Source organism: Mauremys mutica, chromosome 13 (genome assembly GCF_020497125.1).
Source record: "Mauremys mutica isolate MM-2020 ecotype Southern chromosome 13, ASM2049712v1, whole genome shotgun sequence".
Taxonomy (NCBI): Eukaryota; Metazoa; Chordata; order Testudines; family Geoemydidae; genus Mauremys; species Mauremys mutica.
Window position 1 is genome coordinate 51250404 of NC_059084.1, and position 27365 is coordinate 51277768.

At 50.2% G+C, this 27365-nt stretch overlaps 3 gene segments (V, D, J or C); all 3 read right to left on the minus strand.

Moving 5' to 3' along the window:
- Nucleotides 1–1384: 1384 nt before the first annotated feature.
- Nucleotides 1385–2097, minus strand: LOC123347645. The segment is given in 2 exon segments: nt 1385–1764; nt 1977–2097. Coding segments are annotated over 2 exon segments (426 nt in total).
- Nucleotides 2098–6849: 4752 nt separating this feature from the next.
- On the minus strand, nt 6850–7373 carry LOC123347646. The segment is given in 2 exon segments: nt 6850–7236; nt 7328–7373. Coding segments are annotated over 2 exon segments (372 nt in total).
- A 672-nt stretch (nt 7374–8045) lies between these two features.
- Nucleotides 8046–23078, minus strand: LOC123347647. The segment is given in 3 exon segments: nt 8046–8061; nt 22613–22937; nt 23033–23078. Coding segments are annotated over 3 exon segments (387 nt in total).
- Between the last annotated feature and the right edge of the window lie 4287 nt (nt 23079–27365).

Sequence of the window (27365 nt, forward strand, 5' to 3'; positions counted from 1 at the left end):
GGCTGGTGAAATTTAATGTTGATTTCTTCAAAGTAATGCATGTTGGAAAGCACGATCCCAACTATACATACAAAATGATGGGGTCTAAATTAGCTGTTATCATTCAAGAAAGAGATCCTGGAGTCATTGTGGGTAGTTCTCTGAAAACATCCACTCAATATGCAGCGGCAGTCAAAAAAGGAACAGAATGCTGGGAATAATTAAGAAAGGGATAGAAAATAGGACAGAAAATATCATGTTGCCTCCAGATAAATCCATGGTATGCCCATATATTGAATACTGTGTGCAGATGTGGTTGCCCCATCTCAAAAAAATATATTGGCATTGGAAAAAGTTCAAAAAAGGGCAACAAAAATAACTAGGATTATGGAACGGCTTCTGTATGAGGAAAGATTAATAAAACTGGAACTTTTCAGGTTAGAAAAGAGATGGCTAAGGGGAGTTATGTTTGAAGTCTATAAAATCACGACTGGTGTAGAGAAAGTAGATAAGGACATGTGGTTTACTACTTCTCATAACACAAGAACTAGAGATCACCCATTGAAATTAATAGGCAGCATGTTTAAAGCAAATAAAAGGACGTATTTCTTTATACAACACAGTCAACCTGTGGAACTCTTTGCCAGAGGTTGTTGTGAAGGCCTCCTATATAGCCATAGATTTCAGAGCACTTTACGAAGCAGATGAGCAGCGTTATAACGATATTTCACATGAGAAAACTGAGGCACGTAGCAGTGAAGTGACTGACCCAAGATTACCCAGGAAATAAGTAGCAGAACTGGAAGTAAATTTTAGCTCTTTTAAATCTCAATTTGGTGCTTACCCTATGGACACCTACAATGTACAGTGCAGTAAAGCCAGTAGACCAGCTATGTAAATGGGCTATTTTTCACTCCGTGTTAGGTCTGATTCCCTTATCAGTTGCTGAGTGTAAATCTGGAATAAATCTGTTTAGTTCAGGGCAGTGACCCCGGATTTAGACCAATGTAACTGAGAGCAGAATTTGGCTGAATCTTTTCAATTCCAGTCTTTTCTCCTTTGACACACTCAGAAATTGTCAGAAGGCTTTTTCAGGGTGTGTATTTGCATGTGTGTTTTTGTTTGTGTATCTTAGTGTAAGTGCTTGAAGGTGTGGATGTGTGTGTGGGGGTGCTTGTATGATTGTATGTCTGTGATTGTGTGTCTGTGTAGGTGTGAACACGGCTCATAGGAGCTCTTAGCGGGGCAATGTCTGACGTACAGAGCAACTCCAGGGTGACTCTTTAAAACTCACTTAGAAATGCCCTTTACCCTCAACTATTTATAACCCAGGGACCGACATTCCTTCCCCGGCCCCTTTCTCTGCGATGCGCCCATGACCGAGTTCTGTGCAGTCTGCGGCGCGCTAGCGCCCCCAGGCGGAGAACTTCCTCTGCAGCTGCCAGGAAGGTTTTTGTCTAAGCCCGGACTCGCTTCCCCTCGCTGTGTCTCTCGCGCAGTAATACACGGCGGTGTCCTCGGGCTTCAGGCCGGGCATTTGCAGGTAGAAGCTGGTGCTGTCCTTGGAGGCTGTGAATCGGCCCTGGATGGAGGAGGCGTAGTGCTTGTCTGAGGGATCATAGTAGTTGACCAGCCACTCCAGCCCCTTCCCGGGCTCCTGTCTGATCCAGCTCATCCAGGTGCTGCTCAGAGCGAACCCGCTGGTGGCACATTGCAGCGTATGGGACTCTCCGGGCTTCTTCAGCGCTGGCCCCGACTGGGTCAGAACCACCTGGGAGCGGGCCCCTGGGGGAGAAGGGAAAATTTGTAAATAAAATCTAAAAGCAGCAGCGGATTGAACGAGCGCATTTAAGTCAAAAAGGGAACAATGAGCCACATGTTTCCAATGAAGCCCCTGAGAGCACAGAGTAAAGGTAGGTTATAAATCACTCCCATTGCAGCACCGTCCATATAATAATCCCTTGGACTTTATATAGGTTGACTGGGGGGGGAAATACCTTCCAAAGCCGCAGCAGCGAAAACTAAGAGGAGCCAAAGTCTCATTGTCCCTGGTGCTGTAATGGAAAGTTCTCAGGGGATTGATTGGCAGGTCACTGCGCAGACCCAGGAGCTGCGGATTGTGTGTCCGGGTGCAGCCTGGGCAGAGAGAGGCTCAGATTTAAACAGGAACCCACCACCCTCGTTTGCATATCCCGCTCCTTGTGACACATAAAACCTCCGCGCTGAAAGAGCCCAATTCACCTGCCTGGAGACCAGAGAAGCACAAGGAAGCGAGGAAGGGTCCCTCATGGGTCGGGGCGCTCACCTGGGACTCTGCCTGCCCTGGGGTTTACTGCTCTGTCACAGACTTCCTGTGTCTCCCGGGGCAAGTCACTGGGATCCGGATTGTTCCAGGTATTGACGCATCAGAGAGATTTTCTAATGCACCGAAGCGCCCAACTCCCATCGGTGCGCCTCAGTTCTCAGGCTGTGAAATGGGGATAACGGGACTTTCGTGCCTCATCTGGGTGCAGTTAATTATAAAAAAATAATACTTGCTACTCCAAGCTTGTATTAAACTCCCAATGTTACAGCTCTTCTGTGACCTTGGCTTGGTAAACACTGCCACCACCAAATTGCAACCCCCCCAAAACAAACAAACAAACAAACAAACAAACAAACAACAACACAACCTTGGACCCAGGAAGGAGCACTTGGGAATTCCTCCTTGTGGGGTACCCTCCAGCCCTTTCACACACACCCCAAGAGCTGAGAGAGAAAACAAAGGACATTAACTGGTGCCACCAGCTAATGAAAAAACATTTGTACAAACCTCTTAGGACAGAAAAATCCAAATCCTGTTCTTTAAAAAGGTGAAGTTTATTAAATACAAAACGCAAGAAAATAATCTGGAATTTAAGCTTTTGCTAGATTTTAGAAGAGCAATTCCCCAAAAAGCTTTCCTGGGGGTTCAGCTTAAAGGTTTCAAGCAAACAAATGCATCTGGGGTTAGCACAGAGGAGCTCCACAAGCCAAAAGAAAGATAAACCTGATGGCGTCTATCTAAACATTCCCGATCACTACCTGAGTCAAACCACACAACATTCCTGCTCCATGTCCCTGCAGCCCAGAGAGAACAACAGACAAAGGGAAAGTTTCTTTCCCAATTTCAAAAAAATCTAGCCTTCCCGTTGGCACTTTTGCTCAGGTGTCCTTGGAGTTAGAGGAGAAATTGCTCTGGGGACGGCTGGCAACTGCCAGCGGATAGATATTCATTCCCATGAGAAAACAGCTGGCTGGGTGCAATGATTAACTTGGGCAATGTCTAGTATAAGGAAAGCGTCTCACATTCTTTCAGAGCCTGACGCAAAACCCTTCCCAACCCCACGGAAACCCTCCTGTTGAGTGCAAGGCGAGCTGTGTCAGGCCCTGTGTTCACAACTCTGAGGCAGCAAGTTGTTAGTTGTTTCTTGAAATACCAATTGAACATGTCTTCACCAGAGGCAATGGATTTATCACTAGAACAGAGCTAATTACGATGAAGAGGATGCTTCCCTCAGAGGATCAGCAGCTGTGACTGAAGCAGAGAACTCTCAGAGAAATGAGATTAGTAGGAGACTCCTGTCAGATTCCCAGGTATGGATAAAATACCAAATCTGACTGATCATAGTGAAACTATTTACGGGATTTGGGAATAAAGAATTTTCCCGAATACTACTAAGGTCATGAACCTCAGCCTGTCAGGGACTCAATATCATTTCTGCATGAGCTGCGTGAGATAATCCCAGTACGGAGGATGATAGTAAACCCTATTTCCTGTACAGTGGTTTTCCTCCAGACATTTCTGAGCACTCTACAAAGGAGATAAGCGGCATTATCCCCACTTTTTGCCCGAGAGGAAACTGAGGCACGTGGAAGTGAAGAGATTGGCCTTAGACCAGCCAGGAAATAAGTGGCATAACTGGAAATAAATTCCCAGCCCTGCCGACTCTCTGTTTGGTGCTGAGCACTATGGGAAAGTGATCTACGGACCCCCGCAATGCACCGCGCAGTAACGGGTAGGTAAAGGCAGTTGACCAGCTCTCTAAACTGGTTGCACAGATCACTTCGTATTGGTCAGGCTGCTCTGATTTAGTCACTAGAAATCTTGAATAATTCAATTTAGTGCCGGGGATGGGTTCCGGATTTAGGATAGTGTAACCGAGAAGAGAATTTGGCTAAGACTTTTCAGATCCAGTCTTTTCAACTTTATCACCCCCAGAAGTTGTCTGAAGGCTTTTTCTGTGTGCTTATTAGCACGTGTGCTTCTGCGTGTGTATCTCTGTGTGAGTGCTAGAGTGTATGGTTACGTGTGTGGGAGGGCGCTTGTATGTGTGTGTTCGGCTGTATAGGTCTTTGTATGGGTGAATGAAGCAACAAGTGTGTGTGTGTGTGTGGTTGCATGTGGGTTTTTACGGGCTCAGATGTGTTGGTATATGTAAGGGCCTATAACAGAGGAATGTCTCTTAACTCGGTCCTGTCTAAAGATCATTGAAATGAACGGGTGTGTTTCCAACGCTTCATCGGAACATTTCCAGCGATACGCTGGGTGGATTCTCCTTACCGTGGGAAATCTGATTGTTTTCTGACCTGGGTAACTTGAGTAAAGAGGCGTTCTTGTGGGAAGTGCTCTGTCAATGCCCCTCAGTAATGACGGAAAACCCGTGAAAGTGAAAGGGGAAAAGCCTCACCGCAAGCGGCTGTTAATTCAGTGTTAGCTGGATGATGCCCTTGTTCATACCCCTGAATCGGGAAAATTCTGGGCTATTGCTTGAAACCTCAGTGCAGGTGTTTGCAATTGGAGAAACCCCAGTGGCTTTGCAAATGAAGCAGCGTATTCAGGAAGCACAATTCCGCCTTCCTCCGGTGTGTGCAAACTGTGGCAAAACCAGGGTGTGAAAAAATCCAGTTCAGGTTCCACCTTGGTTCTATAGCTGCTTCCTGTCTTCCCCAGCCCAGTGTAAAGCAGGGTGAAGGAGGGACATGATCGGGCTTGGCTACACTGGCACTTTACAGCGCTGCAAATTTCTCCCTGAGGGGTGTGTAGGTGGAGTACCTGTGGAGGTGGAGACCTGCAGCGCTGGGAGAGCTCCACACGGGGGAGAGATCACACTCGCACTTCAAAGCTCAGGCGGCAGTGCTTTGAAGTTTTGAGTGTAGCCAGGGAAGAATCACCCCCCTGAGCGCAGCAAGTCTGAGCGCTTTAAAGCGCTAGTGTAGACAGACTCCCAGCCATGGGAGCTATTCCTCTCCTGGAGGTGGATTACCAGGAGCGCGGGGAGAGCTCTCCCAGGCTCCCCGGGACCACACTCGCACTTCAAAGCGCTGCCGGGAGCCCTCCCGCCACAGCGCGTTGAAGTTTCCAGCGTGGCCAGGCCCTGAGAGTAAAACAAATTAGATAAGAGAGAGACAAACAGATCGGGGTGAGTGAATCGCCCCTGGAGGGTGGCGGAGGAGCAGGTTGCCACTGATGGCTTGTGGTAACTCAGCAGCCACCCGAACCCCCTTCCCGTTTCCCGTTGGACCCCCGGTCCTTGGGATTAAACCCGGTGCCGGAGCGTTTCAGCAGGTGGATGCTCCGGGCTGCTTCACTTCAGGACCCGCCTGGGTGAGAACAAGCTGCGGCTGGGCCCCCGTGGGAGGGGTGAGAAGAGGGAACAGTGAGGGAAGCGGCCACAACAAACACCCCCTCCCCCCCGTCACCTAACGGGAGACCAAACACCCCCCCCCCCAGGCAGAAGAGAGTCTGCGCTACAGTGACACCCCACAGCAGCGGGGCGAGGGGAGGAGCTGGTTGGGGGGACTCTGGGAGTTGGTCCCTGCAGCCCCTTGTTCTAAGCCAGGGAACCGCTCGGAAAGTGACCTGACAGTCTATGCACCGAGGCTGGGCGGAGATGAATAAAGTTCAGCCTGTGAAGGGTTTGTGACCCGTTCCTGTGGAGTCTTCACCAGCAGGTTATTTACATTGTGGCTCTGGTCACCTGACAAACTGGGCTTCTGCCCCTGTTCTATACATCAGCTGTAGCAGACTGTAGACATCTGAGCTGAAACTTTCCCCTGTTCTGAAAGGGCAGGAGGCGCTGGATGGCAGAACAGGGCCACATCCCATCTGCTTGCAGAGGTTAAACGTGGAACACAAGGTGCAGAGCAGGGGAGAATCCGGATTGTGCATCTCTAAGCGTCTGCGTGGGACTGGGAAAGTCCTGGGAAATCTGAACTAGGCCTTGTGTTTGGATCTCTGTAAACTTGCACTTTGTTATGAATCGGTTCGATGAGGCTGAATCTGGGGCCCAGAGGCACAGAAGGCGGCACCTTAGGGGAAATGCGGTAAAAATAGAGAAGTTGGGTCCTGTCAGGATGACAGGACCGGGCCTGTGAAATGTTAAAAGGGCGCTTGGTGGTTAGGTGGGGCTCACTAGGGGGTCAGGCCTTTGTGCTGGGCTCTGGGCACTGGGGTGAATTTCACTCACAGAGATTCAGCGCTGGCCCGAGAGGGGAAGAGATTTACCCGGCTCAGCACGGTGCAGGCACAGGGCCAGAGTGAGGCGTTGGCTGTTTGCTTCCAAACAACGTGCTGCTGAAGAGCCCCACCGGGCGATTATTCTGTAGCTCTTAATTCCATGAATCTTTCCCTGCCCGGTCCGATAACCATTTAATGAGAGAAATACCTTTGTTTTAATAGTGAGTTTGAGACGATTTCTGTGGCCACGGAAGGTAAGGCGCGTCCAGAGAAACTGGGTAACTGCAGCATGGATTTAAAACAAAACCACCTCTGTCTATGTATTTTGTTCATAGTGACTTCACCCTGTGTGATCTGTTTCTCTCAGGGGCTCACCTCTCCCTGTGCCTGTCGTCCCCCTGGGCTGCTGGGAAACCGCTTCCCCTTTTTGTGCCAGTCCCGCTCTGCTCTGTGTCACTGTGTCTCTCTGGCGCAGTAATAGGTGCCGGTGTCTGCAGCTGTCAGCGAGCGGAGCTGCAGCGAGAACTGGTTCTTGGCGGTGTCTGCGGCGATGGTGATTCGGCCTTGCAGAGACGGGGCGTAGTTTGTGGTCCCGCTACTATACGGATATACCCGTCCCATCCACTCCAGCCCTTTCCCGGGGGGCTGCCGGAGCCAGTGCCAGCCGTAATGCTGAGTAGAGATAGAGAAGCCGGAGACAGCGCAGGTCAGGGTGAGGGTCTCTCCGGGCTTCACCACGCCCTGGCCGGACTGGACCAGCTGCACCTGGGAGAGGACACCTGGGGAAGGGGAAATAAATCCAGGGATGATTTAGCCGCTGAAGCTCTGTGTGTGTGTCCCTAATTCCCCTGCTTCCCCACAGAGACTTACAGGCCAGGGTGGAGAAGAGGGAAAGGAAAAGCAGCAGAGATTTCATTCTCGCTTTCAAAGAAGGAGGAAAACTCCCCAGCGGGCAGGACGGGCAGTTCTGTGTCTGGGGAGAGACGGAGGCTCCTAGAACCGGGGGTTTGTATTTAACCAGGAACCCCCCGGGGCGGGGATTTGCATGCGGGTTCCCCAGGGCGGGTATAAGAGATGACGGGGGAGGGGGGAGCGCTCAGTACACGGCGATGTCCCTCAGGGACGGGTGTCCCCTTTACACCCCGCACAGACGGTTTGCCCAGCTCAGCGCACACGGCAGGACCTGGCTGCTGGGAGGGTGGGAAGGTTGGTCCAGATGACAGAGCACTGGTCTGGGACCCAGGAGCAGCCGCTGGGTCAGGGATTTGCAAACAGGTTTATCCACTGGGGCTACACTAGAGAGGGGAGATACACTCTGCAGGGAGTCCTGTCTAGTGGATGGGCGAGGAGAGTCATGCACCCCCATCGTGTCTGAGGGTGAAAGCCCATTGAAATCAATACATTTCTCTCCCTTGAAGCAGGGATACTCCAAAATGTGCGGGGAGCCTACACCATCGGTACAGACCATGCCCAGGAGATATCAAGAGGCATGAGACTCTCCAGGGGGGTGATTGATGAAGAAAGAACCACAGCTGCTTGGCTACACTTGTGAGTTACAGCGCGATAAAGCAGCCCTGGGCACCCTAGCTCACTCCTCGTCCACACTGGAAAGCACATAGAGCGCGTTAACTCCACAGCTACAGCACTTCTGGTACTACACCTTGGCAAGTGGAATAACATTTGCTGCACACCTACTGGAGCACTGCGGCACGAGAGTGAACAAGGTGTTGCATTACTGCGCTGTGATCAGACTCCGGAAACATCCCATAATCCCCCAAGTCAAGTGGCCGCTCTGGTGATTGTTTTGTAATCACTGCAGGCATGCCGATATCCCCTTTGAAAGCTCCATTTCTGACAGCCAGCTGCTTATCTGCTCTGGGACAAAGCAACCATTGCTGGGGAATGCTGTGTGTGAGTGAGACAGGCAGGAGAGCGGGGTCTGCTGCTGTCTGAACTTACAAGACAGCAGGCTGACATGCTCTCAGCCCCACCCCAAACCCACTCCCTCTCTCCCCACATACACACAACACACTCCCTGTCACACTCCACCCCACCTCCCACCCCCCATTTGAAAAGCACATTGCAGTCACTTGCATGCTGGGATAGCTGCCCATAATGCACAGCTCCCAATGCCACTGCAAGTGCCGCAAATGTGGCCATGCCAATGAGCTGGCAGCTGGCAGTGTTGACAGACTTCAGCGCTTTCCCTCCTGTGCTCTCCGAAGGCTGGTTTAACTCACAGTGCTCTACACCTGAAAGTGTCGCCATGTCTCCCACAGTAACACGGTGTCCTCCGCTCTCAGGCTTCTCATTATCAGGTAGAAGTTGGCGCTGTCCTTGGAGACTGTGAATCAGCCCTGGACAGAGGAGGTGTAGGACTTACTTAGGATCATAGTTGCTGACCAGCCACTCCAGCCATCCCCCTTCCCAGCAGGACCGGCACCAGCAAAGCAAGCACGTACTTGGGGCAGCACATTTCCAGGGGGGCATTCCCGCCAATGTCTTCAAAAATTCCAACATTAAGCCCCAGCTCTCCTGGACCAGGAAGGAAGCCCCAAGCGGCCAGTAACATCATCAGTGCCACCAGCCATGTAACCCTGTGCTGCAGTACAGCCGGTGGGGCTCAGGGAGACGCACTGGGGGAGAGCGCCATGAAATACCCCCCCCCCCAAGGGTTAGCCCGGCTTTCCCCTTCTTCTCTCCCACCCCCGCCCCCATGGAAACGAATCTGAGCCCAGATAAATCCTTTCATTCAGGCACAACTTTTTAAAGATAATGACCTGACCGTTTGATCAAGTGGCAGTGTCGGAATTAGCACCAGTCGGACAGCAGTCATTTCTCCAGCACGCTCCTTACCCATGTCAGTTAATGATTTGGGGAACATCAGGCTCATTTTAAATGAGCGAACGTAGCAGAGAGTGCTCAGAAGCAGCAGCCCAGCTCCTAGTAAGACTGAAATATGGACTGTGCAGTTTGGGTGGCCCAGCCACTCACCCCATCAGCACGCAAGCCAAGATCTGCGCCCCCTGCCCAGCCCAGCAGCACCCTGCACCGCCCACTCAGGCAAGGAAACACCACGCTGCCATGGGGAGACTCAGAGCAGCAAAGCTTGTACTCCACCATGTCTTCCAGAGAGATTTGCAGCTCCATCAAATGCACAAGCAGCCATCTGTTTGGGATCCGATTGACAAGTATCTTCTATAACTTGAACATCTAGAAATGCATCTACTGGCCTATCCCTGACATCAAGATAACATACACAATGACTTAATACTTGATGCCTATTTGCATTGGTGCTTCATCAGCCATGCATGCACATATTTTGAATATGGTGAGAGAGTTCTTCACTTTTTCAACTGCTGAGTCTTTCACTGTTGCACCGCATGATCCTAGAGAGTCAGGTGAGTTTTTTCAGGAAGATAGTGCGCATTTGCTGGTATTGTTCAAAACCAGTGTCCCACTTCAGGATGAACAAGTGACAATGCACTTAACATTGGCCTCCAGTTGGTAGCATGTGGTATCTCTTGCTTAAATAGAAAGTATGATGCAACAGCCATGTTGGTTCACATAAACTGAGTTGTGTCTCCAGCATTCTTAACAGTAGGGTTACCATGCATCCGTATTTTTACAGACATGTTCTGCTTTTTGGTTCTTAAATCACCATCCAGGAGGAATTTTTAAATAACTAAAAATGTCCAGGATTTTGCCATTATTATTTTTCCCCAAAGAAGAGTTGATCATTCAAGAAAGAAAGTGAATATTGATCACTGGAGAGCGTGCCTGCTTTTCCCTCTAGCTCCCAGCGCTTGCGCAGCCAAACAGCTGTTTTCCGTGGCTGGGAGGGGGAATGAGGCGTGCTCAGGGGAGGAGACAGGGCTGGGGCGAGGATTTTGGGATGGGGTCCAATGGGGGGGGCAGAGTTGGGGCGGGGACTTTAGGGAAGGGGTTGGAATGGGGGGGGGGGGGAGGGGGGAAGTTTGGGCAGGGCCCAGGGCCCTGTGGAGTGTCCTCTTTTTTGAATATTCAAATATGGTAATGCTACTTAACAGCCTCATTCAGTTATTCTAAAATTGGCTTTGATAGTGACTGGCTTATAAGGATTTCTGCATATCGATGCAGCCTTTTCATATAGGTTGTCAGTATTGGTTTAGCTGATCAGTCTGGCAAAGCAAACTCCTCCATTTTTACGATATAAATCCATGGTACACCCACATCTTGAATACAGCATGCAGTTCTGGTCACCACATCTCAAAAAAAAATTGGAATTGGAAAAGGTACAGAGAAGGGCAACAAAAAGTATTTCTTCACACAATGCACTGTCACCCATGGAACTTTTTGCCAGGGATATTGTGAAGGCCAAAATTATAACAGGGTTTAAAAAAGAACTAGATAAGTTCATGGTGGTTAGGACAATCAATGGCTATTAGCCAGGATGGCAGGGATGCAGAGCCATGCTCTGAAATGTCCCTAGCCTCTGTTTGCCAGAAGCTGGGAATGGGCAACAGTGGATGGATCACTGGATGATTCCATGTTCTGTTCATTCCCTCTGAAGCACCTGGAATAGTCACTGTCAGAAGACAGGATACTGGGATAGATGGACCATTGGTCTGACCCAATATGGCTATTCTTACATCATCATCATTACAATCAGTATATAAACTCCCCAAGATAATGACCTCTTGAGATAGCAACAATGTGAGATAACGACCTTAGCAAATAATGCATTTTAAAATATTGGCTACTAGGAAATGTATATGTATATGTTTCCCAGCCACAAATCTAACATTCTGGAGCAAAGTCACTAAACATAGTCCAATGCTCTGGGTGCTGTTGTTCGCTGTGCGTCCATTCACTCTATTGCTCCATCCCCAATGCTGCTGCCACCTGCCACTGTGACCTCTGTGAGTCGGTGTCTCAAGGTTCCACCCTCTCAGTGATTTCAGCTCTCGGTGGGGAAACCTCACTGCTAGTGCAGGCTAGGCCGTCTCTTCCACAGACACACTGTCCCCACAGCAGGTCTAAGCACTTAGACCTGATTATCAGTGATTTCAGCTCTAGTGCTCACTTAACAGAACAAAAGACTCTCTGTGGAGCCTAATCAGCTCTGTCTTTCAACAGTGGAGAGGGGCAGGTCAAATAGTGCCTCTGACTCTTAGGCCTTGGCTACACATGCAAATTTGCAGCGGTGCAGCAGGGTGTGAGAACACACCCTCTCCAGCGCTACAAATTGCAGTGCTGCAAAGCGCCAGTGTCGTCAAAGCCCCAGCGCTGGGAGCGCGGCTCCCAGCGCTGTACGTTATTCACCACAGGGAGGTGGAGTACAGACAGCGCTGGGAGAGCTCTCTCCCAGCGCTGGCGCTTTGACTACACTTAGCGCTTCAAAGCGCTGCCGCGGCAGCGCTTTGAAGTGCAAGTGTAGCCAAAGCCTTAGGCAGAGCCCATACCACCAAGCAAAACACCTGTCTCCTCCCTGCCCCCTCCACTGCGATCTGGCATCCAAACCTCCTTCTTGGGGAGTGCAGTTCAGTTGGGGGTGACCAGTGATTCATTTATAATGAAAGAGGTGCTGTGGGTCACGCAAGTTTGTTACTTTCGTAACTGATGTGACAAGCCCAGAGGTCCCAGGGCGATGAACTGCCGAGCCCAGGGGTGCCCGGGGCTCAGCCCTAGCACAAATTAAGCAGTGAGGGAGACCCCCTCATTCAGTCAGGCTAAGCACAGTTCTGCTGCCCTTTACTCAGACAATAAGGAGAACAACATTTCATGATCCCCACATTTAACACTTCAGTGATTTGTGACCCAACACCAGCCAAAATCGATCACTTGGGCAGCACAGCTCTGGCTGCTGGATACCTCAGCACAGTAGGTGAGTTCATGTAAATACAGGCTGGTCCTGAAGCCTTTCCACCCACCACTGGCTCAGCACTAGCTGTCAGGGGAGAGCTCAGTCAGACCTTGCTTATAAGTCATCATTTGAAATTATTAGAGAGGCCAATATAGCTGAAATGAATGTGCTGACATTGTCATAAATAACAGCTGTATGAGGAAGCTAGTCTTTATTCACACTTTTCAAACCCATTAAGTTCTCTCAGGTACAAGTATTTTCTCATATACTGTATAAGCTTTTAAAGTGTGTATTAATGTTCCAATTTCAATTCCAGTGACTCCATCTTAAAATCCTTGGTCACGTGTGCCATAACTATAAAGGGAAGGGAACAGCCCTCCTGTGTACAATACTATAAAATCCCTCCTGGCCAGAGACTCCAATATCCTTTTAGCTCAGGTAACCTGGCTGACACCTGACCCAAAGGACCAATAAGGGGATAAGATACTTTCAAATCTTGGTGGAGGGAAGTCTTTTGTTTGTGCTCTTTGTTTGGGGGTTGTTCGCTCTTGGGACTAAGAGGGACCAGACATCAATCCAGGCTCTCCAAATCTTTCTGACCAGTCTCTCATATCTCAAACTTGTATGTAACAGCCAGGCAAGGCAGGTTAGGTTTATCTTTGTTTTCTCAACTTGGAAATGTTCCTTTTTGCTAAAAGGATTTACCTCTGTTTGCTGTAACTTTGAACCTAAGGCTAGAAGGGGTTCCTTTGGGCTATATAAATCTGATTACCCTGTTAAGTTATTTTCCATCCTGATTTTACAGAGATGATTTTTTACCTTTCTTTCTTTAATTAAAGGCCTTCTTTTTAAGAACCTGCTTGATTTTTCCTTGTTTTAAGATCCAAGGAGATTGGATCTGGACTCACCAGGAATTGGTGGGGGAAAGAAGGGGAAGTAGTTAAATTCTCCTTGTGTTAAGATCCAAGAGGTTGGATCGGTGTTCACCAGGGACTTGGTGAAGATGTCTCTCAAGACTTTCCAGAGAAGGGAGTCAGTATTTGGGAGTGGTAGCAGCAAAACCAGATCTAAGCTGGTAGTTAAGTTTAGAGGTGTTCATGCAGGTCCCCACATCTGTACCCTAAAGTTCAGAGTGGGGAAGGAACCTTGACAATGTGACTATCCCCAATGCCCTCAGTGCCACCACTGGGCTGAGTGATGTCATCACGGTCCAAGGGGCAGGGTCTGTTATCTCCATGGTGATTCTGTGACATTGTGGAACTTTATTATGGGTCGGGATGTCTCAGCTCCACCCACTGACACAAGCAGAGAGTCCGGGTGGTGATTGCCCAGTGTCAGTGGGATGAAAACAATCCACCAGCCGCTTGGGAAAGTCCCAGCGGTGCCACATCCCCAGGCTCAGCAGAGTGGGGATTATTCAGGTGCTGGGTGATCTCTGCCCACAGCCCCACCCAGATTCTGAATGGCCCATTTCTATATCCAGCCTCCAGCTCTCTGTGGCTCAGTCTCCCCTCTCTGAACCAGGGGCTGGGATAGTTCCTGACCTCCTGGCATCGTTGTGGGGAGAAAGGCGATAACCGCGTGTGAAAGGCCGAGACGCCATGGTGAGGGGCCCCACATCGGTTATAATGAACTAATCACCTTCCACTGCGTTAATCCGCTAAACGTCCCAGTTTGCTGAAAGGGCCAGAGGCTCCCTGGTGTAAATCCGGAGTAAGTCGAGTCTAGCGGAAGCAGCTGCGGTGACTTTACACCAGCGGAGGATTTGGCCTGAGGGGCAATTCGCTCCTTCCGTTGGGTCTGATGCGAACCCCAGTGCACTTGTCCCGTTTACACTGACAGATGCTGTCCTGTGAGTCTGACAGAGAGACCGGCCCCGGGAGAGCCAACGAGCCGGGTCAGCGAGGGGAGAGCGACTCAGAACAGGACTCACTCCAGATTGGGGTTCACAGATTAAGCGAGGGATCTCTGCACCCAGCGGGGCTCCGGGCAGGAAGGGGAGACACATTGCCCGGGAACGGAAGAGTTAAAACTGCCGGGAGGTTTGTGTTACATTCACCCGGGTGCCGGGTCTCCTGTCCAAGAGCGGTGTGTGTGTCACTGCTGCCCCCGCGCGGCTGCTGGGAGAAGAGTGATTCTGCAGCCTGGGTTTTTGTATGATCACAAATTGGTTTCGTTTCATTGTGGCCTGGTCTACACTATGCCTTTAAACTGAATTTAGCAGCGTTAAGCCGAATTAACCCTGCACCCGTCCACACAATGAAGCCCTTTATATCGATATAAAGGGCTCTTTAAACCGATTTCTGTACTCCTCCCCGACGAGGGGAGTAGCGCTCAAATCGGTATTGCCATGTCGAATTAGGGTTAATGTGGCCGCAATTCGATGGTATTGGCCTCCGGGAGCTATCCCACAGTGCACCATTTTGACCGCTCTGGACAGCAATCTGGAGTCGGATGCACTGGCCAGGTAGACAGGAATAGCCCCATGAACTTTTGAATTTCATTTCCTGTTCGCCCAGTGTGGAGAGATCATCAGCACAGGTGACCATGCAGAGCTCATCAGGTAACAATGCAGTCTCCTGAGAATCAAAAAAGAGCTCCAGCATGGACTGCATGGGAGGTACAGGATCTGATCCCTGTATGGGGAGAGGATTCCGTTGCTAACAGAACTCCATTCCAAAAGACGAAATGAAAAAACATTTGAAAAAATTTCCAAGGGCATGATGCAGAGAGGCCACAATAGGGACTCAGTACAGTGCCGTGTGAAAGTTAAGGAGCTCAGACAAGCCTACCAGAAAACCAAAAAAGCATACGGCTGTGCTGCATGCAATTCTAGGGGGTCTGCCACCACTACCCCACCACTGTCCATGGATTCCGAGGTGGGGGTGGTAATCGCAGCCAGGGCTGAGGATTCTGTGGATGGGGAAGATGAGGAGGAAGAGGAATGAGTCAATCAAGGGGTGGTGGGTTTCATTAAGGAGAAACAAACACAACAGTCACACTATACCCTGGCCAGTGATGAAACTGGTTTTCAAAGCTTCTCTAATGCGCACCGCTTCCTGGTGTGCTCTTCTAATCACCCTGGTGTCTGGCTGTGTGTAATCAGTGGCCAGGTGATTTGCCTCAGCCTCCCACCCCACCATAAAGGTCTCCCGCTTACTCTCCCAGAGATTGTGGAGCACACAGCAAGCAGCAATAACAATGAGGACATTGGTTTGGCTGAGGTCTGAGCGAGTCAGTAATGTACACCAGTGTGCCTTTAAACGGCCAAATGCACATTCTACCACCATTCTGCACTTGCTCAGCCTGTAGTTGAACAGCTCCTGACTACTGTCCAGGTTACCTGTGTATGGCTTCATGAGCCATGGCATCAAGGGGTAGGCTGGGTCCCCCAGGATAACGACAGGCATTTCAACATCCCCAACCGTTATTTTCTGGTCTGGGAAGTAATTCTCTTGCTGCAGCCGTTTAAACAGAGTAGTGTTTCTGAAGACACGAGCATCATGAACCCTCCCCGGCCATCCCACGTGGATGTTGGTGAAACGTCCCTTGTGATCCACCAGTGCTTGCAGCACCATTGAAAAGTACCCCTTGCGGTTTATGTAGTGGGTGCCTTGGTGCTCCAGTGCCAAGATAGGGATATGGGTTCCATCTATCGCCCCACCACAGTTAGGGAATCCCATTGCAGCAAAGCCATCCACTATAACCTGCACATTTCCCAGAGTCACAACCTTTCGTAGCAGCAGCTTAGTGATTGCTTTGGCTACTTGCATCACAGCAGCCCCCACAGGAGATTTGCTCACTCCAAATTGATTCCTGACTGACTGGTAGCTGTCTGGCGTTGCAAGCTTCCAGAGGGCTATTGCCACTCGCTTCTCAACTGTGAGGGCTGCTCTCATCTTGGTATTGTGGTGCTTCAGAGCAGGGGAAAGCAAGTCACAAAGTTCCATGAAAGTGCCCTTATGCATGCAAAAGTTTCACACCCACTGGGAATCGTCCCACACCTTCAAAACTATGCGGTCCCACCAGTCTGTGCTTGTTTCCCGGGCCCAAAATCGGCATTCAATGGCTAGAACCTGCCCCATTACCAGCAGGATCTCCAAAGCGCAGGGGCCCGCAGTTTGACAGAATTCTGTGTCCATGTCCTCATCACTCTCGTCGCCGCTCTGCCATAGCTGCCGCCTCCTTTCCTGGTTTTGCAGGTCCTGATTCAGCATAGACTGCACGAGAATGCGCGAGGTGTTTAAAATGTCCACGATTGCTGTCTTGAGCTCAGCAGGGTCCATGCTTGCCGTTGATTGGCATCCGCACAGTTCATCCAGGAAAAAAGGCACGAAATGGAGGGAGGGGTGAGGCTGTACCCAGAAGCACTAGCAGCAATGTTTTTTGCCCCATCAGGCACTGGGATCTGAACCCAGAATTCCAATGGGCGGGGGAGACTACAGGAACTATGGGATAGCTACCCACAGTGCAATGCTCCAGAAATTGAGGCTAGCCTCTGTACATGGACACACACCGCCGAATTAATGTGCTTAGTTTGGCCACATGCACTCGACTTTATACAATCTGTTTTAAAAAACCGGTTTCTGTAAAATCGGAATAATCCCGTAGTGTAGACATACCACTGTGTCTCACACAGTAATAGTGGCCAGTGTCCTAGGGGCTTCAGGCCGGTCAGTTGCAGATACAGCTCACTCTTGGAATCATCCTTGGAGATGGTGAATCGGCCTTTGACGGAACCAAGATAGTGTGTACTACTCCCATCAGTGTATATAGTAGCGACCCATTCTAGCCCCTTGCCGGGAGCCTGGAGGACCCAGCTCATGTAGGCGCTGCTGAAGTCTAACCCAGAAGCTTTGCAGGAGAGGCGGAGTCAGTCTCCGGGCTTTTTCACATCCCCTCCGGACTCCACCAGCTGCACCTGGGACCGGACACCTGGGAATAAAGAAGCAGTAAAAACATTAGTAAGGAAATAGCTAAATATCCGTCTGCTTCTCCAGCGATTTGCGTTAGGAAATACCTTGCAAAGCTGCAACAATGAAAACTAAATAGACCCAAAGTCTCATTTTCCCTGGTGTTGGAGGGCAAATGCACAGGGGAGATGTGGATTGCCTCTTCGGGTGCAGCCTTGGGAGACCAAGGGAGAGATTTAAACAGGAACCTGCCAGCTTCATTTGCATATTCCCCTCTCTATAAGAGATACACATGCCTTCCCTTAATGATCTGAATTACTTTAATTGAGTCACCTACAGGAGTCTCCTCTTACTCCTTACTGTGCTTGTGCAGTGCCTGGAATATGTGGTTTCATATCTGGAGAAATAAGGAGATGATGTCAGTGGCATCACATAGCCAGCCATTAACTACTAGGGATTGCTTTGAAATCGACCGTGGTGACGGGAGATATTTCCATGGTCTTTAGTGGGCTTTGGCTCATGTTATGTGAGAGAAGAGTATTTGGCTAGAGAGCAGGACAGATCGAAATTAAACAATCTGTGATTACCGGGAACAGAAAGGTGTGAACAATTATGCTCTTATCAGATGAGGTCGGAATTAAAGCTGCGGGCCTTGGAACTGGGGTTACACCCTATGATTTTTAAGGAGGCTAAAATTTACCTTGGGAAATTGTAAAAATGACAAATAATTTGAACCAAACCTAAGTTTCCTGGGTTGAGAGAAGTAAAAATTTCAAAGATGGGGAAGAAATGGAAAACTGTAGACAAGACAGTGTGTCTCTATAGGGGGAGATGCAAGGTCACAGGCAGGGCAGAATTTAACCGGGACATTTGTTTATTAATTTGCGTGGACACATGTAAATAGAAGAAACACTTTCCTCAGTCTGTGGTCGGAGCACTGTGACCATGAGTTGAAAGAAAGAGGGGGTGTGTGGAGATATTTGTTCGATAGATAGATAGATAGATGGGGTGTATGGGGATAAATAGATGGATGGATGGATGGGGTGGGTGAGGATAGATAGATAGATAGATAGATAGATAGATAGAGGAGGTGGATGGGGATAGATAGATAGATTCTAGGACTGGAAGGGACCTCAAGAGGTCATCAAGTCCAGTCCCCTGCTCTCATGGCAGGACCAAATACTGTCTAGACCATCCCTGATAGACATTTATCTAACCTACTCTTAAATATCTCCAGTGATGGAGATTCCACAACCTCCCTAGGCAATTTATTCCAGTGTTTAACCACCCTGACAGTTAGGAACTTTTTTCCTAATGTCTAACCTAAACCTCCCTTGCTGCAGTTTAAGCCCATTGTTTCTTGTTCTATCATTAGAGGCTAAGGTGAACACGTTTTCTTCCTCCTTCCTATGACACCCTTTTAGATACCTGAAAACTGCTATCATGTCCCCTCTCAGTCTTCTATTTCCAAACTAAACAAACCCAATTCTTTCAGCCTTCATTCATAGGTCATGTTCTCTAGACCTTTAATAATTCTTGTTTCTCTTCTCTGGACCCTCTCCAATTTCTCCACATCTTTCTTGAAATGCATTGCCCGGAACTGGACACAATGCTCCAGCTGAGGTCTAACCAGCGCAGAGTAGAGCGGAATAATGACTTCTCCTGTCTTGCTCTCAACACACCTGGTTAATGCATCCCAGAATCATGTTTTCTTTTTTTGCAACACCATTACACTGTTGACTTACATTTAGCTTGTGGTCTGCTATAACCCCTAGATCCCTTTCTACCGCACTCCTTCCTAGACAGTCTCTTCCCATTCTGTATGTGTGAAACTGATTGTCCCTACCTAAGTGAAGGACTTTGCATTTGTCTTTATTAAACTTCATCCCGTTTACCTCAGACCATTTCTCCAGTTTGTCCAGATCATTTTGAATTATGACCCTATCCTCCAAAGCAGTTGCAATCCCTCCCAGTTTGGTATCATCTGCAAACTTCATAAGTGTACTTTCTATGCCAATATCTAAGTCATTGATGAAGATAGATAGATAGATAGATAGATAGATAGATAGATAGATAGATAGATAGATAGATAGATAGATAGATAGATAAGACACAGGGATGTCGGGGGGGGGAAAGTGGGGCAATTTGCCCCAGGCCCTGGGCCCCACAGGGGCCCTGCGAGCCCTGGCCGAGAATCCCTTCCCTGGCATGGGGGGTGGGGGTAGAGGCCTCTCAGAGACGCTGGTGGCTGCTGTACGGAGCTGTGGGACATGCCGCCACCTGCAGCGCAGCCCTTTTCCATGGGCTCGATTGGCTGAGCTGCCCACAGAGCAGGACCCAGGTGCTCCGGCCACGGGCGGAGGTAAGTGGGAGGGAAGCACTGGCATGGGGCAGACGGGTGATGCTCAGCCACACCCCAGGCCCTACGGGGAGGTGAGGATGGGTGCGGGGACGCCTGGGCTCTGTGCCAGCCCTGCCACAGACTCCTCGCTGGGAAGAAGCACCACCTGGCTGCGCCCCACGTGAGTGCTCCTGCTGGGCAAGCCGGGCATGGTGCAGGGGCTGGGAGGGGGCAGCTCTGTGCCCACAGGGGAGCTAGGGGGCTCCCCACCCTCTTGCAGCACCCCTAAGGGGCAGCTGCTGGGGATGGGTTGGGAGGGGGCACGTGCTCTGGCTGCGCTCCCAGCCCATCTCCCAGGCAGTGGCAGCTCCAGCTGAAGGAGCACTGGGAGAGGCTGGAGAGCACGCACAGAGCACATCCAGTGGTTATGGGTGAGTGACTGGCTGCAGGGAGTGCGCAGAGCTGGAAGTGGAAGTTGGAGCAGGGGGGCATTTAAGAGTATTCTCTGCAATGAGTTTGTCAGGCCTCAGCGAGGGAGGGCAAGCCAGTCATTTGGAAATAGTTCCCGCTGTGTCTGAACAATGCTGTGTCCTGATCAAAGCTTGTCTGGAAAACTTGGCTTGTAAGCACAGCGTTGACTTTTGGAAGCAGAAATTCTCCCCCTCATGAGGAAACAACTGCTTTGCATTTCTACAGTCCAAAACTCAGTTCATTTTTTTCCTTCAAATAGCCCTTAAAAATGTACTGTGGGGGTGAGAGTTTCCCTACGACAACCTTCAGCTTGTGTATCCCAGTGATATAATGACTGGCAAACCAGGCTGATTTTAATGGAATCCAGGACAGTCTGCAGCCTGACAGACAGGAGACTTCACTGGCCTCCGCGCCATGCTAATGGTCACACAGCACATTGTGTGGTAACCTAGAGCTGTGTCTGTGTACATAGCTGTACGGTGAAAACCCAGTTGCAGGGCAATCATTTTCTGCCATAAACCTTAACTCCAGCCAATAATACACCCTTTGGCATGTCTTTGCACTCGGGTTATATGTACTCAGCTGATTTACAGTAGTAAACACCATGTCCCCCCAATTGACACAGGATCAATAGTTCACATTGGGCAGTTACAGTCCACTTATCCTCATCCTGCAAGTTCTGAGCTCAAATTAGGAGCCCCGGTCATGGACAAAGGCCCATTGCCTTAGGTGCTGTGCAAACACAGAACAAAAAGATGGTCCCTCACATCCCCACACAGTGGTTCTCAAGTTCACAATCAGCTCTAATGCAAATGCAGAGCGTGAATAAAATGAACTAGCTGGCTGGTTTCAAGAGCTGTGGGGCAAGATAGACTGATCTGACTTTGAGATTTTGTTTAGTTTTTCATTTGCTTTCTTCCTGGCAAACATTGCAGTAACTCGACTGCTGTGTTTACCCAGGCGGGCCTGCTTTTAACTGCTGTGGAGAAGTTCTCTAGCTGCCACAGCAAAGGGCCCTTTATAAATGCAGAACATAATAATCAGTTTTATTACAGGTGGCAGGGTCACCCTGGGGGGTGGGCAAGGGGGGCAATTTGCCCCGGGGCCCCACAGGGGCCCCCATGAGAATATAGTATTCTATAGTATTGCAACCTTTTTTATGGAAGGGCCCCCCGAAATTGCTTTGCCCCAGGCCCCCTGAATCCTCTGGGTGGCCCTGATGAGGAGAGGCAGAGGGAACTGGAGATATTTAGTCTGCAGAAGAGAAGAGAAGAGTCACGGGGGATTTGATAGCAGCCTTCATCTACCTGAAGGGGGATTCCAAAGAGGATGGAGATAGACTGTTCTCAGTGGTAGCAGATGACAGAACAAGGAGTAATGGTCTCAAGTTGCAGTGGGGGAGGTCTAGGTTGGATATTAGGAAAATATATTTCACTAGGAGGGTGGTGAAGCACTGGAATGGGTTCCCTAGGGAGGTGGTAGACTCTCCTTCCTTAGATGTGTTTAAGGCCCAGCTTGACAAAGCCCTGGCTGGGATGATTTAGTTGGTGTCAGTCCTTCTTTGAGCAGGGGGTTGGACTAGATACCTCCTGAGGTCCCTTCCAACCCTGAGATTCTATGATTCTATGATTTCTGTTATACACTGACACTTCTTCTATTGGGTTAGAAGCTGTAATAATACAGAACCAAGAATGGGAAGCTCCAATGTTGCATTCAGCAGTGCCTGGGACACCCCTTCTTGCATCAATTTTGTGTTGGAGTGTGACATTATCTGGATTTTATTTGATGAAATTGTTTTAAAGAACAACTCATCTTTAAGTCTAGTGGTTTTGTTGGTGATACAAGGACTGGAAAACCTAAGGAAACTGCTTTTCTGACTTCTTGTTAGCCAATGTGGTGAAACAGCAGTTTACTTTTGTCGCTGGGTTGATATATCTTATGGGATAATAACTGCCAGTTTTAAGGTTTATTTGCCCTGTTTCTCATCAGTTTATCCTGAATTTGATATTCTCGGTTGTCACCCACCAAGGCACGGTTACAGCCAGATCCCCAGCTAGTGTAAATCAGGAGTAACTCGAGTCTAGCGGAAGCAGCTGCAGTGACTTTACACTAGCAGTGGATTTGGTGCCATGAGGAATTCGCTCCATCCGTTGGATGTGATACAAACCTCAGTGAGGGCAAGAGGATGAATCCCACTGTCTCTGATTGGCACTGGATCAATCCAGCAATGCGCTTGTCCCGTTTACACTCACAGACGCTGTCCTGTGAGTCTGACACAGAGACGGGCCCCAGGAGAGCCAAGGTGCCAGGTCAGCGAGGGGAGAGCGACTCAGAACAGGACTCACTCCGGATTGGGGTTCACAGATGAAGCGAGGGATCTCTGCACCCAGCGGGGCTCTGGGCAGGAAGGGGAGACACGTTGCCCGGGAACGGAAGGGTTAAAACTGCCGGGAGGTTAGTGTTACATTCACCCGGGTGCCGGGTCTCCTGTCCCAGCCCGGAGCGGTGTGTGTGTCACTGCTGCCCCCGCGCGGCTGCCGGGAGAAGCGCGATTCCGCAGCCTTGGTTTTTGTATGACCACTAACCGGTTTCGTGTCACTGTGTCTCTAGCACAGTAATAGCGGGCGGTGTCCTCGGGCTTCAGGCCGGTCATTTGCAGATACAGCTCACTCTTGGGATCATCCCTGGAGATGGTGAATCGGCCTTTCACTGAATCAAGGTAGTATGTACTACTTCCACCCGTGCTTATAAAAGCGACCCATTCTAGTCCCTTGCCAGGAGCCTGTCGGACCCAGCTCATGTAGGCGCTGCTGAAGGTGAACCCGGAGGCTTTGCAGGAGAGGCGGAGAGAGTCTCCGGGCTTTTTCACATCCCCTCCGGACTCAACCAGCTGCACCTGGGACCGTACGCCTGGGAATAAAGACAGGTTGTAAATATTGGTATATAAACAGCGATAATGTCATCTATTGTTTTAACTCTGCCCGTTATTCAGAGGAGGAAAATACCTTCCAAAGCTGCTACAGCGAAAACGAACAGAAGCAAAAATCCCATTTTCCCTGGTGCTGGAGGGGAAAGTTCTCAGGGACTGGCTGGTCACTGCACAGACCCAGGGGCTGCGGATTGTGTCTCCGGGTGCAGCCTGGGCAGAGGGAGACACAGATTTAAACAGGAAACTGGCTCCCTCATTTGCATGCCCCCGCTTTATAAGAGACACACACTCCTGCTGCCAGGGATCTGAGTGACTCGCCCTAGTGCTCCGGGTGCAGGAGTCAGACTGTCCCGGCCTGTGTGTCTGTGCAGCGCCGGGCACAGGGCGCTGGAATCCTCATTAGACTTTCGGACCCCTGGGAGGAATGAACAGCTCCCGGCAGTGACTGTATTTCCTCACAGAGGAACTGAGGGCCTGGCTATTGAATTCATCTGGTGACCCCTGGTTTGTGTATTTGGGGAAAGGCCCACGGTAAATAACTGCTTCACTGCTTGAACCCACGCGGCTGCGGCTTCTCAGTGCCAGAGCTACAGGGTCTGGGGACTGAGGGGTTTTCAGCAGGGGAGGGGAGTAGCCGCATTTGCACCTTCCCCTTTTCCTAAGGGACTGGGGGATTCAACTGCGAGTGGGCTCCAGATCCCAGCCCTGAGCTCCCGGGGGAGAGTGACGGACTAGAGCGTGTAGCAAGGACTGTGTGACTGTGTCTTCAACACGGTGCCTGATACTGGATCAAGCCCTGATACATTCATTTATCATCCGCAGCATAAAATACTGGGGCCTCTGTCATTCCAACACCGATTTTCCTACCGTGCGCACAGGATGAGCTGTTTAAAGGGGGCTCGTTATTGAGTGTCCCTCAGTTTGACGTTGAGAAGTTGGGCGGTCAGCACCCCCAGAGAGGTGCAGCAATGGGGGTCCCCAACATGGGGCACGCTGGCCATTGGACACAGCCGGTCCATGTGTAAGGCGAGAGAACAAAGGAAAATCCATTTGCTGTTATGCTGTTGAAATAAGGTATTTCCTGTGACGTGTGAGCGCAGCCGGGGCAGTTAGGCACTCTGTGCCCAGGGGCAGGAATGGCCTTTGGACACGTGTTTGTATTTCTTCCCAAACTGCCCCGATGGCTCCGGTTGAAGATGTCGGTTGTTTGTGCCCTGGGAACACTCATCAATCGCGTTATTCTTGCTGTGTCTCTGCTCACCTGGCGCACATGGAATTCTCCCCCCGCTCTGCACATTGGCTGATGTCAGCACTAGCGTGGGGACCCCAAACTGCCCCCAATCAAAGGTGTACGAGGCGCCGCAGGAGTGTGCGTGAAAACAGGCCCATATCCCACCCACCTGGACAGAAGGGGGAAGGCTGCTGCAGGGGAATCAGGATTGTGCCCTTCTAAACTGCTGCGTGGGGTGCAGAGATTCCTCTGGCTGGCGGGACACAGTACAGGCAGGGGCCCTTGTGTAAGGACCTTCACACAGGGTGAATTCAACCCACCCAGAATTATCCACGGGCTGAGGGGGGGAGGTCACCTCTAGATTAGTGACCCCCCTTCCAGTCAATCATCTTCATTCGGGGCTCAGCTTCTCCCTTCATTGGGAGACGGAGGGAGCCTCGCACTGGAGACTGGCTGAGCAGAAGGTTCCCAGGGAACAGGTGGACTTTAATTTGGGCTTCATCTCAGATTGATTGGATGACACAGGGGTTGGATCTGAGGGGAACCTCAGGGTGTCGAGAAAGTGGATAAGGAAAAGTTATTTACTTATTCCCATAATACAAGAACTAGGGGTCACCAAATGAAATTAATAGGCAGCAGGTTTAAAACAAATAAAAGGAAGTTCTTCTTCACGCAGCGCACAGTCAACTTTTGGAACTCCTTGCCTGAGGAGATTGTGAACTCTAGGACTATAACAGCGTTTAAAAGAGAACTAGATAAATTCATGGTGGCTAAGTCCATAAATGGCTATTAGCCAGAATGGCATCCCTAGCCTCTGTTCGTCAGAGGATGGAGATGGATGGCAGGAGAGAGATCACTTGATCATTGCCTGTTGGGTTCACTCCCTCTGGGGCACCTGGCATTGGCCACTGTCGGTAGACAGATACTGGGCTAGATGGACCTTTGGTCTGACCCGGTACGGCCGTTCTTATGTGTAGTTTTGTGGCTGCTTTTCTTTTGAAAACCGTTACCCGCCATTTTTCTCACAGATTTCAGGGGGATTGACGGGATCAAAGTGCAAACGCCGTTTGTGTGTGTAACGGAGCAGGGTAGGTAGGTAACCCACCGCCCCTTGTCAGTCTTGTCCCCAAGGGTGCTGTGCCGCATTCCTCAGTGCTGCCCCCTCGTGGTACGTGGGAGAAGCGGGCTCTGCAGCCCACCCCCCTCTCTGTGTTTTCCCTTTTTGTGTTATTAGTCATATTAAATCCAAAAACGAATATTTTGAGCGGTTTGTTTATTTATTCTTTTAAACCAGGATTTTTTTTCTCCTAGGAAAATGGTCCTTGTGGCAGAGCCACATTTGGTAGAAAAAAAAAACCATTGACCTGGAAAACAAACAAACAAACAAACACCCGTGGTGAGGTCTAGTGAGAGATGGGAGTCTTTCTGCTGGAATGTGCCACTGGCCGTGGTGACACTGGGTGGAATCCCAGCGTGGTTTATCAGTGAGGTTTTATTAATGAGGGTGATAGAACCAGAGTGAATCAGGTGGAGGATCCATGGCCTGTGTTACGCAGGAGCTCAGACTAGGTTATCACACTGCTCCCTTGAGCTTTATGAATCTGTGACTATCCGGGAGGTTATTTTTGTGAGCTCAGAATTTGTCCCAGGCAGAGGAAAGAAAGACGAAGGGCCCCAAATCAGAATTTCCCTGACACGACTTCAGGGCCGATTGCTGTCAGTTTGTCCTGGGGTGGGAGAGTCAGGCCTGGAGCCCCCACCCAGGCGCAGTGGAGCTGTGGTACGGCGGGTCAGTGGGGTCAGTGCCAGGGGAGGGGTCGGGTCACAGGGTTCCATTGGGCTCAGACACCCCCGGAGAGAGAATAAAGCCAGGGGCGCTGGGCAGTAGCTATAACTGAAGCCCCGGCCCAGCTCCTTTCCCAGAAGCGGCGGCTCCACTGACCCGTGTCCGGTGGGAAATATTCCCCGGTAGCTTTAACCACCCGGGACAATCTCGATTCGCTTCACTCCCTGGAGGTCCCTCGTGAACTGCAAGGAGAGGAGCGGTTGGCCAGAGGCAGGTCACTCGTGTTTGCCCCTTTCACAATCTCCCCTTGTTCCTCTCGAGTCAGGAAGGACAGTGAAGAACGCTGGTGTCAGTTCAGGTCTGTCCTGTAGGCTGGGTACAATGACCCTGGTGTTCTGTGTTGCTCGGGATGGTGGGATGGACAATGCGCAGGCTGTGGAATGTTTGTTTGGCTGTGGAGCATTCAGCAGTAGTGGGTTTTTGGTGTGACTGGTCACCTGATTACATGAGCTTCTTCCCCTGTTCTCTACATTAGCTGAAGTCGATTTTCTAGTAGCCCAGCTGCAGGAGGGATGCGCATCAGGACAGGTCGCTATCCTGCCCACCCTGTTGAGGGTAAAATTGGAGCAGAGCAGCGGAGAATCGGGATTGCTCCTCTCTAAACCGATGCGTGGGGCAGAGGCGCAGTTCCTCTACATGAACTCTGCCTTGTGTCTGGAGGGGACATCACAACTGGGGTCGCGCAGTGCACGTCCAAAAATGGATCTCGGTAAATCTTTATGTGTATTGCGAAATGGTGAGGCTGAATGTGGGACACCGAGCCAGGGACGGGAGCGATGTAGGGAAATGCTGTAAGAACAGAGCGGTCCGCCCTGGAAAGAAGGCAGCACTAGGGCTGTGAAATATTAAAATCCCACTTCATGCTGATGTAGGGCTCACTCCGTGCACAGGCCCTTGTTCTGGAACCGCTTCACAAGGGTTCCTTTCACCCACAGGGAATTAGGGGTGGGTGGGTTGAGGGGGAAGAGATTTACCCGGCTCAGCACGTTGCAAACATAGAGCCAGAGTGACATATTGGCTGTTTGCTCTGATCATTGTGCTGTTCGCTGAGTGATACAAACGTTGTCATCCACCTAACAGCGGGAAGAATGAGGGGGAATACAATAAGTAAGAGCACTTTGCAATATATGTGAATATCACTGCAGAAATACAGTGACAGTCTCCTGCTTCTGCAGTGGATTTGTGCAGAGAAAATACCTTCCAGAGCTGCCACAAGGAAAAGTAAATGGAGCCAAAGTCTCATTTTCTCTGGTGTTTCTGTGAAAAGTTCTCAGGGAGGCTGGCTGGTAACTGCACAGACACACGGGGCTGCGGATTGTCTCTCTGGGTGCC